This window comes from Aquila chrysaetos, chromosome 11 (assembly GCF_900496995.4).
Source record: "Aquila chrysaetos chrysaetos chromosome 11, bAquChr1.4, whole genome shotgun sequence".
Taxonomy (NCBI): domain Eukaryota; kingdom Metazoa; phylum Chordata; class Aves; order Accipitriformes; family Accipitridae; genus Aquila; species Aquila chrysaetos.
Genome location: NC_044014.1, coordinates 28753093 through 28772793, shown reverse-complemented (window position 1 = coordinate 28772793; position 19701 = coordinate 28753093). Strand labels below are relative to the sequence as shown.

Below are 19701 nucleotides of genomic sequence, written 5' to 3'. Positions count from 1 at the left end.
GTCATTTCTGTGAAAACTCCACTTTTAAGAAGATTTTAGGAAGTGTTACACACCTAATGCCAAACAGCAGTGTCTAATTCCCTTTGAAAATTCCATCTCAAAATGTTAGCCACAAACCTCACCTCCTGTCTGACTACATTCCACCTGTGCTTCTCACATTTTAAAGAACAATGGTAACCCCAAAAGTACACCAGTAAAACTTCCAAAATGGGCAGAGAAGCCAAAGTGAGTCTCGCAGAGTCCTCAGTGGTATGCTGCCATTTTTCTCCCTAATGCCATTCATGGAATTAATTTTTAATCACTCTGCACATTCTTGAAAGCTAGTGAATATTTATAGCATTTTCATATACTTTATTAACATACGTCCTCATACCCTTTTTGAAGCCAATTATGCTCTGCCATCAGGTTATAATTCTGTCCATGATTAATTCAAATAAACTTTGTAGCGTGGCAGGTTTTATTTTTAAAATCCACCTCTACTGCTTAAGAGGAATTTTACAGAATATGGAAGGAGGAATCAGATGAATAATTTCTCAATTCAGGTTGTTTAGTAAATGGGCATATTAGAATAGAATGCTGTAGAATACTGCAACGTTTTCAAATCATTATACAAATTAAGTACTATGGGAGGAGAAATGGGAGATGAAAAATTTCCAATTGTCATATGTTTATTGCTGAATAAAAATGTGATCAGAAAAAGCCAAGAAAGAAAAATACGTGAAGAGGAAGACAGTAGGCTAGCTTTCCACTGATGTCATCGACTTCTGAAGCAAAAATGGGATTTTGTGAATGCTGGCAAGTGATACTGCTATTAAGCACGGCTAACCACTAACTACACAGAAAGGCTTTAGAAGGAAGAGGCTGGAAAACAGAAACACAGAGTATCAGAAAAAAGAGCGTATTGGAATGGTTGTTGAGTATATTAATATATATGTTCACCTAAAATATAATTGCATCACCACAAACAACAAAGAATATTAATAAAATAGTATTTTCAGTGAGTGTAATTATCTAAAATAACAATCAATGCTGCAAAAAAGTACTTCATTTATCAGTTTGCTGCTGTTAGAATGGCATTCATAGAACCTAGCGCCAGAGAGGATTTGCTTTGCAACACTCTATGCGTGTCTCAGGACTGTTTTGTAGGGACTTGGCTAAATTAGGAGTTGCTATATAACACTCTTTGATTACTTCATGTATAACAACATGAATAGTGAAGGCGACCTCACCAGTGAGTCAAAGGCACTGTGTAAGCATGGCAGATATTTAGACCTTTTATGCCATTGTATTGAAGCAGACCTACAAAGCACAATGCATTGCTCTGTTAAGAACATCTAATGCATCTCCAAGAAAGCTGGTAAATCAGCACGGCTTTACATGGAGATACTAATCCAGATCTGGGAAGCAGTAAAGCTACACAGCACCAGCATGCTGCCCAGGGCTCTGAGCTAGCTTGCTTGACGCCTGCTGGGCGATCTCCGCGTGGCATTATATCACACGTACAAGAGATGGGCTCCTGGGCTTAATAGCAGCCCATCAGGAAAACAAACAGGGAGGAATGGTATTGGATCCAGAAGATCAATCAACAATCAAAGAAGAGGCACTTACATGACAACACAATCTGTTCTGGCCCCAAACCATAGTGACAAATCTGTTTTGCAGAAAATTAAGAAATTAAAAATACGCTAAGAAGTTTTTAATTTAACAATTTTCTGGGAAGAGTCATTGCAAAGAAGCAGGTCAGCACAACGGATGCTCTGAGGAGGATAAAGAGACCCAGAAAAACCTGTAAGCAGACCCAAGTAAAAGCGGCATTCTCCTGAGAATTACCCCAATGTTTTTTCTTTTCTTACTCCAAGTGAAACGAAGTAAATGAAAATATTTTGGAAATTCATTTTGTAAAGAATTTCCAAGGCAAGCAAAATATTTTACTTCACTAAAACTGCTCTGATCTACAGAGAGAAGAGTAAAAAGTGAATGTAAATAATTTTAGAAGTACAACTCAAAAGGTTCCTATTTGCACATACTGCTGTTATCAAAGTGTTTTCCCCCAAAGTGAAACATCATTGAGATTGGTAGGTTTTACTTCATTTGATTTTAATGAAAACATTACTTTACTCAGATCCTCTTTCAAGGGAAACTTGGAAGGTATGAAAATGCTACCTAGCAGAAAATCAGGCCTATAAGTATAGCTGCTTTTGCAGTCCCTTAGAGGTTTTTCTCCTAAATAAATAGTACGTAGTTTTACAGTGTCTGCCTGGTGTCTACTCACAAGCATCATTCATCCCGGAAAGAAAGAAATGAAAGTATCTGATCCTGAGTTAAATGTATACAAAAATTCCTCTGCCTGTCTCCTTGCCTATCAGACATGAAGACAGCTTAGCTGTGGTTGCTTTACCACCTAATCATCACAGGTGGAGATAGGAGCATATCCATCTTCAGGATCTCTGTTTTGCTAATCATGCAAATGAACCTGCATCTTTGCACTGGAACCAGAGTATTCCCCTAAGGTCTGAGCTGGCTGTCATTAAAATTAATTGGAGTGTTGTCATTGATTTCAATAGGAGTTAGGCCAGGCATTAAATTCTTCTTTTCTTCCTACTCCATTCCCTCACCTGCCAGCAAGTGTTACAGACAAGTAATGAACAGGAACTGGGAAGTTTGGGTATGACCATTATCTTTAGCAAAGACTAATAATTTGTGTCTATATATTCAAAGGCAACCATGTCACATGAACAGACCCAACCCTTGTTGATTTCAACAGGAATTATGTACCTAAATACCTCTGATAATCTTTTCTTCAGATTTAATTCAACAGCAAAAATCTTACTTATTGCCAGCTGACTGTGCCATCTAGGCTGTGCTCTTCATGTCTCCCTGTAAGAGTAGCAGCTTTGGCTACTATGTACCTTGTTGTGTTTCCTCCCTCATCTCCTTAAATAAGTACATACACCATAAAGAATGCAAGAATTTACACTTACACATCACTTTGTGTTGTATAGATATGATCAAATAGGGACTCTATGGCCATCCATTTAACAGGTATCCGACCCTAGGAGGAAAAAAAAGCAACAATGCAATTACTGGTCAGACAATTAAGTTTCCAAGTGGAAAACCAAGGTTTTTATTTTCAAAACTGTAACAGATATTCTATCCATACTCTAATATGTTCCAGTGGACTGAATGATTTGGCATTTCGTAAGAAAAACAGTGAGGAGAACAATTGTAAGAGCTTTTGAAATCACTCATTCATTTCATTCCACACACTTCAGTAATCTAATTACATACAGTAAGGTGGTGTGGGTTTTTTCCAGATGGCCACCAGTTAAAGTCAGATAAACTCGACTCTCCTTTTAACAAACACTTTCATCCAAAGAGTTATATTCTTCAAACGTGAACATCTGTCTTCCCATTGCTTTTGGGAAATGTGCAAATGCAAAAATGATGGGGAATGATGATTAAAGAGGAAGAGCCATCTCGTTTATATCAGGGATGATGCATAAATGGAAGCACCTAGATGTGAAGATACCTTTGGTTTCAGAACTGTACCTGGACAGTCATATTCGGTTACTGGTTACTAAATTGAATCTACAAATTGCTACTTTTCCACTGGCAGAAATTCACTGATAAAATCTGAGAAATCTGCCCCAGATATTCATGAAAAACTAGCTTTACAAAATTTTCAAGATGTTTCATAGCCTTCACAATATCACTAGCATTCATATGCCTTACTTCTTGTTCTCATTAAATTCATATATATATATATATATGCAACAACTGTTTCAGTAGGATTTGAAAGTTATCCTTCTTCCCTCCTCTCAATTTTTTCTTTTCCCTGTTTCCCTATGCAAGCAGACAGATGCTTGTTAGGCTCCAAGTAATACTCTGTCGACGCACGTCTCAGAAGTAAAGAGAAAATATCCATTCAGTACATCAACACCCCGCCAAATAAAATGAGACTGCTTTTATGTAAGTGCGTCATTTTTAAAATACAGAGCAACTGGTATAGATCAAAGTAAACCACATACACCAGAAGATAGCTAAATGAATGTGAAAAGTCCTTTTACATATGATCATGTCTTCCAAAAGGTTTTTTTTCTTTGCAACTTATTTTGACTTAAGAAACATTCACACAAACTGGCCTGAAAAAACAGGGAAAGCTAAACTGAAAATTCACAGTATTTATGGAAATCTTTTCATTTCAATTCTAAAATTTTCACACACAAAAAATTCTGTTGGCAAGTCTTTCATATTAAGTCAAAGAGGGAACTGAACCAACACTACTCAGCTTGGAAAGAGTCAATAAAAAGTAGTGTTAGTGAATGTCACAGTCTAGCTTGGGATTGACTTGTAAAAGTTCTGCTGATGTCGGTGCCAGGTGGATGCAAACAGGCAGAAAGCAGAATTTGGTTTGCTGTATTTGACAGTATTTTTTACAAGAATAAATAAATGACAAGCCTTAACTTATCTTCTTAGTCTCAAAGTTATTATGCTCAAGAGTTTCTTTTCAGGAAAGTCATGATGTGACTCAACAGCTTGTCTTTCCATCAAATTTCCTTTGCACAGTCCTGCAGGTGAAACGTTACCATATGCTGAATCCTGCCATGAGCGCTGCAAGCAGACAGAACTGTTACCTAGGCACCTGACAATAATTCACTGTGGCAGGCAAAATAGAACTGCTTTAAATAACCTCTGGCAGGTAGCATTAGCTCCTAATCTACCCTGACCTATGATGTACCATTTTGATTAAGATTTAGTATCTTTCAAACATTTGGAGGTATTTATTTGTAGGAGGGCTTTGCTTCAAGTCTTCTACATAGATGTGATCATTCCTGAAATTAGGTTCTTTGTAGAAAGTGTCTGCGTTTTTTTCAACCCCTTGGGATTTTTTTGTTTATATTTTTAATTATGAATAGGAAGAGAGAAAAATGATGGGGTTTTTTGTTTGTGTTTTCAAGGAGTGTGATGAGGAACTGGATAAATGAGGGGGCCCACCTCATTTAAAAATGGGCTGCCCTCTACCTGTAAAAAAGGTTACTACGAAAAAGTTCCTGCAATGAAAAAAGGTGTCATTCTTCTGTATTTACATTAACAAAACATGCTATTTTTAAGCATCCTGCGTGAGCTCTCTAGCCTTAAGAAAAAGAAATAATTTATTACAGTCTATTTGGCACATTGCTTTTAAAAAACAGCAGATCTCATCCTGTTTTTACGTATTGTCTTGCAATTTTTCACAGGATCACAGAACCGCTGAGGTGGGCAGGGACCTCACCCCTCTGCTCAGAGCATGGTCAGCCACAGCAAGTTTCCTGAGACTGTTTCCAGCCAGATATTGAGTATCTCCAGGGACAGAGATTCTCTGGCCAGCCTGTTCCAGTGTTCACTCGCGGTAAAGAAGTTTTTTCTTTTTTTTTAAATGGAATTTCTCATATTTAAAATAGCTCCCATTGCCTCTTGTTCTGTCACTGGGCCACAACGAGAAGAGCCTGGCTCTGTTGGCTGTATTCCCTCCCATCAGGTATTTATACATGTCAGTAAGATCCCCTGAGCCCTCTTTTCTCCAGGCTAAACAAACCCAGCTCTATCAGCCTCTCCTCGCATGTCAGATGCTCCAAGGCCTTAACCATCATAGTGACCCTTTTTTTACTTTTATTAACTTTTACGTATTAGAAATAAATCGGTTTTGTTGAGGTGGAGGTGGTAATGGTGACTTAAATATGATACATCTTTTACATACATATATATATATATATATTACTGTCCCACTGATTAAGGTCATAATTTTGCTTCATCTTCATTTTTATTTCTTTAAAATAGAGAATTATTCTAACTTAATAAAAAATAGCTATTATCTTTTTCTTCTGTGCTCCAGTCTACAGTATAAATTCATTCTCACTATTAGGTAATAATTCCCACTACTGCTTTTAATATGCACTGTACCTTGCTCCTCTTGACATATGAATCTTCTTCATATACATCACGGGAGAGGCCAAAATCAGAAATCTTCATTTTGCGCCCTTCTGCCACCAGTACATTTCTGGCTGCTAAATCACGATGGACAAGCTTTAGGAAGAAACCAACAAGAGTGTTTATGCTTCTTGTGGAGGAATCGACTGCTGACATGTCCGTCTATCACAAGGACATGCTCAGATCACTATTACACTGCCCTACCTTCATTTCTGCAAGGTACTGCATTCCTCGTGATATTTGCCATGCAAATGATATCAGATCTCCCATTGTTAAGGCTCTCTCATCAGGGTTATCCAAATAACTTGAGTTTCTGTTGCCATCACTACCCACATAGCTTGGTCCTACTTTTCGACTTTCCCTGAGAAAACTGCGCAAGGAGCCGTATTTAGCGTATTCCACAATTAAATATAGTGGGCCTGAAATAAACAAACACGCTGATAAGTAAACAATTAATAGATAACCATTTCAATTTTTTTCAAAAAAGGCTCTTCTAATCAACACATTGTTTTGAACAACCAGAGGCTCCAGACACCTCTGGCCTTTACGTAAAAGGCACTGAATCAGCCACGGAATACTTTTAGCTTACATCCTCTATGCAAAGGGAGTGAGTTTCAGCCTAAATCAAAGCAGAATTCAGGCTCTTGCCTATATTCCCTCATCTAGATCATCTGAGACTAAAAAGAGACAAACTTCTTAGAAATCAGATCTGTGAAACAGCCTAACTTGGAGAAATTTTGAAAAAAAAAAAAACCAAAACAACCATTTCTTGAGTGTGTGATACTAAGCTCACAAATCACCTGCTAATTCCAGTGCTGTATTTAAGGTGCCTTTTCAGAGCACTTAGAAACATTCTGACATTTCAATCCATTAGTTTCTCCTCCCCATTACCCACATGAATAATACCCACTCAGTGCTTTAATGCTTAATACATTTGTCTGCTGTATCAAAGCCCTCCCACCTCATACGCTAATGAATTAGCTTGATATTTATTAAAAGCCTGTGACTCAGAAACAATTCATTTCCTTTGGGATGAAAAAATACATTGTACTGAAAAGAAAAAAACAAAACATCCCACCCCACTGGTCCATTACCTTACTAAGACTCAGAGATGACTCAGTCCTGAATTATATTCTCTGTCTACAACTAAAAGTGCCACTTGCAACAGAACGGGGTGGGCATAGAAGGCAGGCCTTTGCCCAAGGTTGCAACATGCATACTGTGCTTTTAGGCTGCGTAATTACAGATGCAAAAGGAAGAGGATGTTGCCATGTAACTTCATTTAAAATGAACAGCAATCATTCAGATCAGTTCCTATGCACAACAATGAAAATTTGCTTCACTGGCAGTCTATAATACATGTGTCTGAAAATTTTCCCCTTGAAATATACCTTTCAATGACTGTGGCTTTTAGCAACTACTTCACAACAAGAGGAAGACGATAGTTTTATGACAGAGGAGGAAAACTGAGTATCAATCTAACTATCCAGCTATACTTTAACAAAAGGATCTGTAGGGGTTTGGTTTTGGTTTGTTTTGGTTTGGTTTTTTTTTTTTTTCAAAGGGAGATCTCACTCCCTGGCTCAAGCCTTAAAGCATTGTTTTAGTATGAATAACAATACTGAAAACTCCATTAAACTTTAAATATTACCCATATTCAAAACCACTTACTGAGCATCAGCTTAATATAAAAATATATATTGATTGGAAGAGAATTGGTAGTAGATTGGTTAAATTTAAAATTGCTTCAGAATCAAAATGTGTATTGAAGAAAACCACGGCAAGAATGCTTAGTTACACTGAATTAGCATTTCCCCTTCCCTTCAAAAATTGCTTTTCTTATATGTCCCTCATTTTTTCAGCAAGCAGCAAATTTTAAAAGTGCTCAGCAATTATTAAGCAGCAGTCCAAACCCATCAATGAACTGCTCTTTATTTCCTTGCTTGACATTTTCATCTTAATAACAAGCTTCTAATATTTACCATCTTGACTGCAGGCTCCATAAAGTTTGATGACATGAGGATGGTTCACCTGTTTCAAAAGGTTGAACTCTGAAAGTAGATCTCGCAGCTCACTCTGGGAAGCATTTTCTGCAGAAAGTGTCCAAACACACAGCTGTGGTTAGGAAAGCGTTACTCAAGAGTTCTCTATGTACTGTCTGAAGTATGAGATCAACCATTTCTCCTGGAATTAGCAAGAGGTTGGAAAACTGTGTACTTTCCCACAGGGGAGAAACTTCCCCATCTCCACTGTCCTGCAGTCATTCGTATCAGAACCGAGTGAATGGGACTGCTGCTGTTCTGGCGCGGTAATCCGCTCTGATCATCACTCTGCCCTGATACAAATGACTACAGAAAGAGTAGGTCAGCCAAGAATCAGGACCAGAGTCTGTAATGTCTTGCAGATGCCGTGAAATTATTACAGACCTTTTCTAGTGTTCTGAAGCAACTTTTGAGGGTGAATCGGTGCAATCGAAGCTTCAGAAGCATATGAAAGCCAAGATTTTATGTTGATCAAACAAAAAAAGACTCGCTCAGTAAACTCCCATGATATAGCCTTCCTACTCCTAAATACATTTTCTGATGGAGTAAAAATCCACTTATCTATTGGCTTACACTTGTAGCACACATCCAAGTTTAGAGTTCAGAAGCTAAACCTACAGTTCAGATTGATTTTACTGGGAGACATATATGCAGACTTCGCTGATGTCAGTGGGAATCGCATGACAATATATAGCCCCTAGAGGCTTTCTTAGCCTTTCAATAATTTTGTTTTTGCAGAATTATTCTAACAAACTTCCTCTTTGAATGCACTGGGATTTGAAGGAGATCTCTAGTCATAAAGACACCAGAGGTCAGAGAGAACCCTTTTTCTACCTCATTCTTAATCTCTCTGACACACAGAGCCTCCCTGGAATAGTTCCTACAGAGTGTCATTACTGGGGAGTTGACAAGTATGTGGTCACCTTTACTTAACGCTAATAAAAAACAAGCTCAGCTTCTGCTCTTTGGTACTGTACTGGATGTTTTTCCATAAAGGCTGTAAGCAGCAAAGGATTTATTTACATATCCATTTAAAATACGTGTGCTAATAGTTTGCCCTGGTCACGATAATTTTTTTATTCTGTTCTACTATACGTTTGTATCGGTACTATATGTTTGTATCTGCTATATATTATCTTATAGTCTGAGCCTGCACTCAGACTTCAGTCTTCTACTCCAGGGAGTACAATATCGGATGGTCTCTCACTACTGATAGGGACTACAAAAATATGCATTTATGTAAAACAAAAATGAACAATATCAACTTAATACCTGTGAGAAAGTCCTATTTTTCTAGCTCTGGAACTGTGTAGCATATGCAAGAACAGAACAAAGTTCCCCGTGTACCATGCCTGTTTGTCTGCTGGAAAAAGTAACGTTCATAGTGCACAAATGGAGACAACTAGCTCTGAAGCTTTATGCCCCTTGTTTTTACGAATTGCGAATAATGCCTGTTTATGTATTGGTTGGTGTTTGCCCCTTTAATTTTATTGTAATGAGGGCATTCGTATCATGCAGGAGGTCAGATTTAATTCATATGAGAAAAGTGGTAATAATGGGCTGAAAAAAATTATCCCTCTGTTCCTTTAAACCTCCATCCATAGCTCCAAGACTATTTTGGCTCAGATAATCACTTACTGCTCCTTCTTCCCTCCCCAGTAGATAATGCCAAGTTGACAAAGTGGGGAGAGTCCTACCCTGATCTGTTCTTAACCACAGATTGTGCCCATCTACTCAGCTCAGGCAGGAGATAGATACCTTTTACGCAATAAGCAAGAGGCTTTCTCCATTAACATACTGGTATACATACTATTCCCTTTTAAAGATCAGGCAGTGTAGAGTCCTTAATACTTGGACAAATTATCCCCTTTGCATCTGTCACAGGGAAAGAATGGGTGATGTTGGCCTGATCCAAAATAACTGTCCTTTATACTTCCTGACAACATTAATAAAGACCACTGTCAACTAACGCAGTGTTTCTTATACTTGAGTTGTCATGCGTTAACAGTAAAGTCAAACCTGTAACAACAGATAAATATTTGCAGAATGACAAATGTTCTCCACAGTCAAGTTGGAAAATGGAATTTCAGGTAACTATCTGCAATGTAATTTACATTACAAAGGGATTCATTAGAGCCTGAAGTATTACTGTAAATGTCAGATCAATTTATTTTAATAAGGTGCTTAAAAAAAAGGATTACTCCTTCACATTATCAATTCTGTCAATTCTTTCCTTCATAATAGCGAGGGAAAGCTGAATGTTAAATTATCTGCAAGTAAAAGCAACATTCTTACTACTATGTCTTGCAATCTTCACTCAGTCACACGTTGTTGATGAAAATGTGCTAGAAAAAAGCAGTGACACTAAGTGCACAAATAAATATGAAATAAAACAATGACTAAGACTATTCTATTGATAATGATATACAGGTCATTACTTGAGTATTATAATGGTTAACTACACTTCTGAAAAAACTTAGTTCCTAGACTTTCTCCACATGACCTACTCTCCACTGAACCTCTTGCAATGCAGGCATGCAATTCATAATTCATTTATTTCTTTGGTAAAATGATGGGATATGCAGCATCTTCGCTCTCAAGCAGCAGCAGATGTAGGGTTTTTTTTAAAAAAAAAACTTGCATATAATAGAAATGGTAATAAGTATAACATTTTCCTATAAGGACATGTTTTTACTTAGAAGCAGCAGTGAATGATTGAGCTCAAGGTCTCACATTATCATATTAACATTATCTAGGCATACTTTGTCTTCCCCAGCTTTAAAGTCTGAGCGAAAATTGAAGACACCATGAGACGGCACTGGACTGCTCAAGCCGGTTTGGCAGAGCTCCTCGTAAAAGCAGATCAGAAAGTATGAAAGTAGATGGAATTCTCAATCAGAAAAGTAAGTTAATAGGTCTGTTCTGTCTCTTGACATGATTATAACATGATTTATTTTAAAGCTCTGTCAAAGAAAAGTGGGTAGAGGAAAAAAAAAATCAGAAAGCTTTAACAAACCCTTGCAATATTTCCATCAATGCCAAACAAAATTAAATACATTTTCTATGTTAAGACAGAGGCTCCTTGCACATCATTAATTAGAATTACTTGTGGAAATTACTCCCTTGGATCAATGTGATGCTAGCTCCCTAAAGTCAAAAATCTTTCAGAATATAACAGAATGCTGGAAGAAACAGAGGCTGTGACACTGGTTGTTTTTAGCTGACCTTTTACTTTCATGCTAGCCCCTCATAAAATCCATTCAGAGGTTACAACAAATAGTTTTCAAATCATTTCAGACCCAGATGGGAATGTACCTTTTAACATTTTCACCGCTACAGTGGTATAGCCAGCCCTTCCCTTGAGTCGGAATGCTGTTGCCTTGACAACCTTTCCAAATTCTCCTTCTCCAAGAGTCTTGCCCAGAACTAGGTTTTTCCGAGGGAATTCCCACTTTGGATCTTCCTGCAGGAGAGAAAAGGAACCCTGTAAGATGAAGCAAGAAAAGGACTGGCTAGCTACACCCAAAGCATTAATGTTCAATAGGAGACCATTCTTCCAGAATAGGTACAGCTTACTGTATAATGTTTGGTTGCTCTTTTTATCAGTGTCAGTGTATTCCTATAAAAGCTTCTGAATCTCTAGGTATTTTGCAAGTGTTTTTTCCATTACCTTGAAAACACTTCCTTCAAAACAGGCTGTACGTGTATCCTATGGATAATGGATTATATTTACAGGTCTGGGAAACTGGGTACAAATGAAAAATGAAGTAATACGGGATAAGTGCTTGCTTCGAGAATAACTATGAATATGTGACCTTGGACTTCACAGAGAAGTAAATCAGTTTTAGTCACAGAATAAGGCTTTCCCTTAAGAATTCATCAGACGACAATCCTCCTTTTACGAAATTAGCATTATTAAGCCTTAAGGTTGCAAAACAATGACAGATTGTCGTGGTTTAACCCCAGCCAGCAACTAAGCACCACACAGCCACTCACTCGCTCCCCGCCACACCCAGTGGGATGGGGGAGAAAATCAGGAAAAGAAGTAAAACTCGTGGGTTGAGATAAGAACGGTTTAATAGAACAGAAAAGAAGAAACTAATAATGACAATGATAACACTAATAAAACGACAACAGCAATAATGAAAGGATTGGAATGTACAAATGATGCGCAGTGCAATTGCTCACCACCCGCCGATCAACACCCAGCTAGTCCCCGAGCGGCGATCCCCTGCCCCCACTCCCCCCAGTTTCTATACTAGATGGGATGTCCCATGGTATGGAATACACCGTTGGCCACTTTGGGTCAGCTGCCCTGGCTCTGTCCTGGGCCAACTTCTTGTGCCCCTCCAGCTTTCTCGCTGGCTGGGGATGAGAAGCTGAAAAATCTTTGACTTTAGTCTAAACACTACTGAGCAACAACTGAAAACATCAGTGTTATCAACATTCTTCACACACTGAACTCAAAACATAGCACCTTACCAGCTACTAGGAAGACAATTAACTCTATCCCAGCTGAAACCAGGACACAGATGTACAAACCAGACAAGAAATTAAAGCAAACCAGAGCACAAGGACTGCGAAGACCTCAATATATAACATTCAAATAGATACGATGTTGCCATATATGTCATAGAAAGCGGCAGTGTTTCTCTACCATGTTGGTCCATTAAAACGCACCAGCTGGCAGGGATCCTTGGTAGTATGCGATTCAACACAGAAGAAACTAGCTTAAAGATACGATGGTATGACTTGGCAAAAATCCTTTAAATGTGGGTAAAACTGCCACTCCAACTGACACCTACAGTCTGTGTATCAGAAATCAGGAACGGATCTCAGAGGGGTTTTTTGTTTTGTTTTAAGCTTACCCTTGTTGTAGTACTATGGCTCATCACAGAGGCTACAAACCCACTGATTATTAGTATTTAATTGGACAATGTTAAAGTAAAACCACATTACTGTCAAATGCAGAGTGACATTTAGAAAAAAACCGTCGGCTCAAATTAATGGAATATATTTGCCTTATAGAGTAAATTATATCGTTTATCCAATTACTCATTAAGTATCTGCAGTTCCCTGCCTGTACACGTGATTTCTGATTTACTTATTTTAGTTGGGTATTTCTATGACTAGATTGCATTTCTATAACATTTTCTGCATGCATAAACAACATTCTTTAGGAACAAGACAGATATCAAAAAAGAGCATGCAAAATGACATCAGGCTTACTGGTATTTTAAAGGTGTCTACAGACACCTGGTTCTCCATGGAATCTAAAGAAGGCCGGCGGACGTTAGTGGAAGAATAACTGATGGGGTAGGACTGGGCTGGGCGCCGGAACGTCATTTCTGCGGAGGCAATAGGTGGCTTTGGAGAATTCTTGTGGTAGCGATGGATGAAATAGGAAGAAAGCAGCACGGAGATGATGAAGGACAGCAGCACTGCCCCTGCTATCACAGTCTTGCACACATCATCACATAGTTGCTCTGTGGACCAAGAAGAGCTTCTTAGAACTTTGCTTGTTGTCCCCTACTTCTGATTTGGTGGTGCATATAACATACACGGGTGTGACAGAAACAGAACTCAAAATAATCTAACAACCTAGAGGAAAACTTAATAGCGAATTCTCAATGAAATTTGAGAACTTGCAAATATGCCCACTGCCCCTACCAATTCTTTTTATATTATTTTGGACACCAGCAGGTAATTGTTTGCCTAACTGCCTATGTAAATGTAAGGATAGCTAGCTTGACCCCGTGTTCCTTATCTTTATAGATGTAGGCTACTTCTGACACTCTTCTTTAAGACCCAGCCTACCATATATTGATCTTCTGATACCACTTATCTCTCTGGAGACCTACGACTGAATTTTGCTTGTGGACAACCGTTTATGTTAGAGCTGTTCAACCCACCAAATAAAATTTTGTTCAAATATGAATTTAATTCATTATGTCAATTGTTAGATATTAAAGAATATTTCTCTTCATCTTTTTAGATTATAAGGAGACAGAATATTTCTGCCTTGTATTTAGCAAAATAATTGTTTCTGAAAACATTGCCCAATGCTGCAACTGCTTCTCAGGTAATATGCATTTTTTAACTACCCATTTACTACTTCCCCTTTTGCAGAAGCACTTTTAGTATCTTTCTTTGGAAGCTAAGTTTCTTTAAGTCTAAGTGCCCCTAGACAGCATCCCTGGGGGGGTCGCTTCCCAAAGACACTGTGAGATCCAAAATACTGTCCTTTGTGCTGTTGTTCATCAGATAATCCTGACTTCAGATACATAGTTAACTTAGCTACATCTGCAAGCTCTACCTCAGAAATAAGTGGAAACAGCACAATACCTTTGTAGAATGGAGAGAAAAAAAAAAAAGAAAACAAAAGCAAAAGAAAAAAAAAAGCAAGAAGCTTTAATGCTTCCTCTTTTTGCTATGCCTATAGAAAATTTACTCAAAAGAGCAAACTGAGATATATTCTAAACAATTTGGTTTTAGAGATGCAAAATATTTCATGTTATGTTTGTTATTAGCAATAATAAAAACTATTTTAAAAAAACCATTATTTAACCCCCATCAATCTGTTTCAAACAACCGTGTAGAGCTTTTCGGTTTAAACAAAGATCAATTTAAAAAGTAATCCACTCTTCCTAACACAATGGGTGCTGGATATCTCTGACATTTTGAAGCCGAGATTTTCAGAAATGATTAGGAAGCTGGAATTACTTGAAAGTAATAGAAGTCATTATTCTAAGTCTCCTAGCTGTCTTTGCAAATATCAGGTGAGTCTCACTGAAATGCAAATGCTGCTAGAAATCAAAGGACGACCAACCTGTTTGTCATGTAGTAATGGATAAAAACAAATCTTTAGCCAAGGCTAGAAATAACCCCCTCTGGAAATTTTCAGGCTCCATAGTGGAAGTCAAGGTGCCAGTTCTTAATTTTGTATTAGCAGTCTCTGACCAAAGATATTGCTTATTAACATGATGACGAGTTTAGATCATTGTATATATACAGATGGTAGGTACAGAGAGAGGAAAAGATTAATATGACAACAGCAGATAATGTTTAGACTTACCCTTGATATCATCTTTCTCACAGTAACAGTTCTGTCTTGGGAAGCAGTAACAAATCCCGTGTCCTGACTTAATTCCAAGATTTCCAATGCCTTTCCCATGACCACCAATAATGTTTCCACCTAATCAAATACAGACACAAGCTAAGATTCTCACATGCAGTTAAAGGAAAAAAAAAAAAAAAGGCTCAAAGTTTTCCACGGGTGTATCCTAGTATGCATCTGAAATTTGACAGGGCAGCACAGTGCAGCAATAATGACAGGGATTCCTGAGAATTAGGGGAGAGTCTAAATTCTGAAATTTCTGAGATCCTGAAATGAGGGGGACCTTGGACTGCTTGAACATTAGCCCTGATTAGCAGTTATTCCCTTTATGGAAGACTGGATTAAAATTTACCTATAGTAAAAATATAATAGTACTCTTTGCATTGCATGGTTGAGATACTTCCCAATTTCATGTACCCCTTAAAACCTTATATAGAATCCCATTACTTCATGCCAAACATCTACCTCAAATGTTCATCTCATGGCTGTCCTGACTCAGTTTCCTCATAAAGCATTATGGTTCTGTATCAGTGAGGTCATCTTACATTTTAAAATTCTCCCTAAAATATCTTCTCTAGCCTACTTATTTTAGTTTCTCTCCACCATTGTCTTACGTATTTTTTAACTCAGGAGTTGATGTACAGTCCAGTGGTACAGACCAGTGGTCTGCAGACTTGAGTTCCGTTCCTGGTTCTGATGACAATTTCCTCTTACCTTGGAAAAGTCAGTGTACTGTTCTAGATATCATTTGTTCCATTGTCAAATGGAGGTAACGATACTTGATCACATCTGTAAAATGCCACAGGATACTCCAGTGAAAGCACTAAGAGTAAGTGCCAAGTGTAAGTGATAAAAAAATGAATCTTTCCTTATCTAAAAATTCATTGTTTAATATTAGGAAAAAAGTGCAGAAACTCATACAGAGCTACTCTTGATTTCAAGGAGGCATTCTTCAGGCAAAGTAATTGCAACTGTATTTCCAAGTAAATAACTTTTTTCCTGCATACATTATAAAAATGACCGTTAGTTGTGACATTTTTCATCTATAAACTGCCTTTAGTCACAAACAGCATTGTATAGACAGAAACCAATCAAGTTAGTTCTGCAAGTTTAACTACCTCTCAGAAAAATCGCCTAAACCATAAAGGGATTCAAAAGATGAACAAGTTTTTTCAATGTAGTCGTCTTTTTATTTCAAATCATTTTCCTCTATCCCATCTAAGTCGATAGTAGAATGAATGACTGTTTCTTTTACATTTCTTTGGATGTGTAACACAAATTGAGGAAGAGGATATTTTTTGGCAACGTAAAGGCAAACATCCTTTTTTAGAAAAAGAGAAACAGGGACTTGAGTATTTTAAACAAAATAGATTTTGACCATCTTTGTAGAGAGGCCACATCTACTAAATTGTACGCAGCTCAGCTGGTTCATTTTGGAAGAGACTGTCCTGAGTCCCTGCTCTCTGAGCTGACACTTGTTTGAAGAAGTGCTGGTGTTCCCAAAAATTCTTGATTATCCCCCCACCAGCCAACTTTCTCGATTGTGGAGAGGTGATGAAATAAAGTTTCCATTAGCCTCAGAAAAATCATATGTATTTATCTAGATCTGACTATGTCTGAGGACCTGGAAGAAGCAGGAAGCAGGGGATGAGCAGGTCCTATCTAAACTGTTCTTGAGCGAGGGATCTGAAGATAAGGGGTTTTTACACAGCAGGGAAAGGAGTACCTTGTCACTGCAGATATACATTGGAAACATGCAGCTTTCTATAAGCATTCCAGAGACCCAAAAATGTATTTTTTACCAATGCGTTGCTGGTAGGGAAATTCCAAGAGTTATCAATATTGTTTTGAATTGTGTTGCGTTCCACATGCTCCTGTTTTAAATCATTAGCTGTTTCCATTGCCCTGTGGTGAGAAAGAGCTTTCCCTGCTTCAAGGTCACTTGGAAAAAGGGAAAACCGTGACCCTATCCCACACCACGTAGAAACTCCAGAAATTCAGAAAGTAAAACCACTGGTTGTTGGGCAAAACCAAAGACAACGTCCAACTACCACTAAAAACAAAGACATACAAAGCAACGTAGAAGCCTAAGCACTGTACTTTTTTTTTCCCTGATCAGAAAGCCAAAGTTCAGAGGAACCTACGAAGATGAGTCACTTACAAATGTTCAGTCAGATTCACACACTGCAACCAGCCCCAAAGCAGTTACTTACTACAAGAAAGTCTCTTGCTTAGAATGCAATTAGGTTGCCTCTATTTGATAGGCACAGCCACAGCACCAGTTGTTTCAGCTGAGTGCCCTCGAATGTAATAGTGTTAGTGTAAGAAAGCAATTTTGGGACTCAAGTACATAGCCATCATAATGATAGATGAATTACAAAAATAAGTATTTTAGCAACTGTCTGTACGTAAAGAATATCCTTGATCTTAACGCATCTGGGGCTTTCTATTTATTGCTTGCCATTCTCAAAGAAATGTTCCCTTCCTGTAAAAGCTGGTATAATGGTACTCCTGCACGTCTGAGCTCCCAAAACACACTCATTTCCTTGTCTGTAAATACACTGATTTCAGGCACCAGCCCAGGTTCTGAATTGCATCAAAGCATGTTTAAAATTACCCAACTCAGGCATTAGAAAGGCATACATAACATCTTGAAAGCTTGTCTTACTTGCCTGCTTCTATTATCTAATAAGACAGTATTTCTTTCAGGCTTCTTTTGAGCAAAACATCTGATGCTGCATATGTTGCACATTACATGTTTTAGCATTGCAGCCTCTGGCACAAATATTTCCACTTTTAGAATGACAACTGACTGTGGTTATTACCAATACAGAATTCTCTTCAGATCATTAGAGAAGTTACTTGCATTCACTTCAAGCATTTCTGCCACTTTAAGGATTGTTTTCATGCACTCTAATGAAATAATTATCTTTGTGATAAAAGTAATTTACAATACACAATCCCATTCTTGCATATAAAAAATACAAAGATGCCTCTTTATTCATTCATTTTATAAAAGAACACAAGTCCTAGCCTGTAAGAAAATGCTAGTTCCTCTAAGACTCCATTTCAAAACGTAAACTTGGAGTATACAATGTCAGAGCCAGAAGAATTATTCAAGAAACATCTATGTCTTTATACCTGAATTAGATACTGATAGATAAAAAGATCCACTTAAAAATTATCATCTTATAAAAGACTGAAATTGCTCAAGTGCAATACACTGTTTTTCTAACCTTTTTATCTTCAGGGTGATTTGTGAACTTGCAGGTATGAGCAGGCATATGAGCAGAATGTAGAAAGATGTGTTCAAGAAAAAACACAAATGCATTTCAGTTCTTCCTTCAGAAACGCTGTTCATATAATTCTCTGCCTGTATCTTCAAACAGATAAGGCATTGGATCATTTTGATGGTCACCTGTCAAATAAGGCCAGGTGCATTTCCCCAAATGATCCTCTGTAAGCAAGTTTATTTTAAATTGAAATTTGTTTCTTCTTACTTATTTAAATTGGATTTCAAATAGGCATGGTTTCCATCATATTGTGCTAGAGTTTGGAAATAGGGCATTTACTTGCCTAAATCCTATACCTGTTTGAGCAAATACCCCCACTGAAAAACACTACCTGTGAATTAACAGAGGGAGAAGAATGAGAATTACTGAGAAAACCTTATCTTTCCATCATTGTCAGCCAACACCTGTTGGCTGACTGGCTTAAACAAGAATAAGATTAGTCCCCCTAACATTAACTCTCCTGTATGATTCAAATGCAGGTATGACAATGCAGAGATGCTAAACATGTTGAGCTTGTAAAGGTATCTGGGATCAAGAAAGCGCAATTTGAACCGTGATCAGCAGTGACACAGAAAAGCCCATCCTAAAACATTTCCGTACTTGTGCAGTCTTGGGGGCACACAGCCGGATCTTTGCTCTCAACCACATCACAGGTGCCATCTGGACAAGTCTTGATACTCGGGGTGCACGTGGAATAGTTTGTGGTGATCCCTGTTAACACAGAAACAGGCAGCTGAACAAATACCACCAGGCTTTGAAGTGCACACTGACGCACCGCAGCACAGGTTACTGTTCTTTTTAAAATAAACATCAATGAATATAAACATCATCTGCTAAAGTAACAGGCAAGACAACAGCTAAAAGCAACTGGAAGAAATATATTTTTCACTGTGTCTTCTGCTTTTGACAGCCCTTTGGGCATGTCACTTGCAGTTACAGTGAGTATTACTTGAAAAAGAGCTAGCTGACCACTTTGAGACTGAAGAGCGGCTTTCACAACTAAGGATGTCTCTACACAATTTCACACATACTTGAATATGAAGGTTACAAGTAGTCGAAGAGAATTTGTGATACTCGGGCAGTTTGAAGGGATAAAGCATCGGCACAGAAGCATTGTTCTGGAAGAGTCGAGTACTGTTACCCATCAGATCTGTGCTACAGACCACAGAAAACAAACAGAGACACTGCTTCTGCGCTCGCTAACTGTCTGCTGAGGCATACCTCCTCAGAGGCTCATTGGTATGTTCCAAACTCAATTCGTGGTCACAGAGATTATCTCGTA

The 19701-nt window shown here is 38.0% G+C and overlaps 1 protein-coding gene and 1 long non-coding RNA gene across 6 annotated transcripts in view; one reads left to right on the top strand and one right to left on the bottom strand.

The window, feature by feature from the left end:
• Positions 1–19701, bottom strand: part of RET (ret proto-oncogene) — an 86807-nt gene that overhangs the window by 8473 nt on the left and 58633 nt on the right. The window contains exons 9-16 of the mRNA XM_030030314.2: positions 19020–19130; positions 15085–15204; positions 13239–13495; positions 11325–11472; positions 7950–8057; positions 6172–6386; positions 5941–6063; positions 2982–3052 (exon numbers count right to left, since the gene is read on the bottom strand). Of these exons, the coding sequence (XP_029886174.1) occupies positions 2982–3052; positions 5941–6063; positions 6172–6386; positions 7950–8057; positions 11325–11472; positions 13239–13495; positions 15085–15204; positions 19020–19130 (1153 nt within the window). The remainder of the gene's footprint in view (positions 1–2981; positions 3053–5940; positions 6064–6171; positions 6387–7949; positions 8058–11324; positions 11473–13238; positions 13496–15084; positions 15205–19019; positions 19131–19701) is intronic.
• Positions 1–19701, top strand: part of LOC115348154 — a 45609-nt gene that overhangs the window by 23428 nt on the left and 2480 nt on the right. Inside the window, exons 3-6 of one of the 5 annotated variants that reach the window (XR_003925753.2) lie at positions 5238–5389; positions 10786–10912; positions 14005–14091; positions 18899–19658. This is a non-coding gene — a long non-coding RNA (uncharacterized LOC115348154). Of the gene's footprint in view, positions 1–5237; positions 5390–10785; positions 10913–13784; positions 13948–14004; positions 14092–18898; positions 19659–19701 lie in introns of those variants that run through there. The other 4 variants (XR_003925756.2, XR_003925752.2, XR_003925755.1 and 1 more) reach the window with 4 other exon arrangements.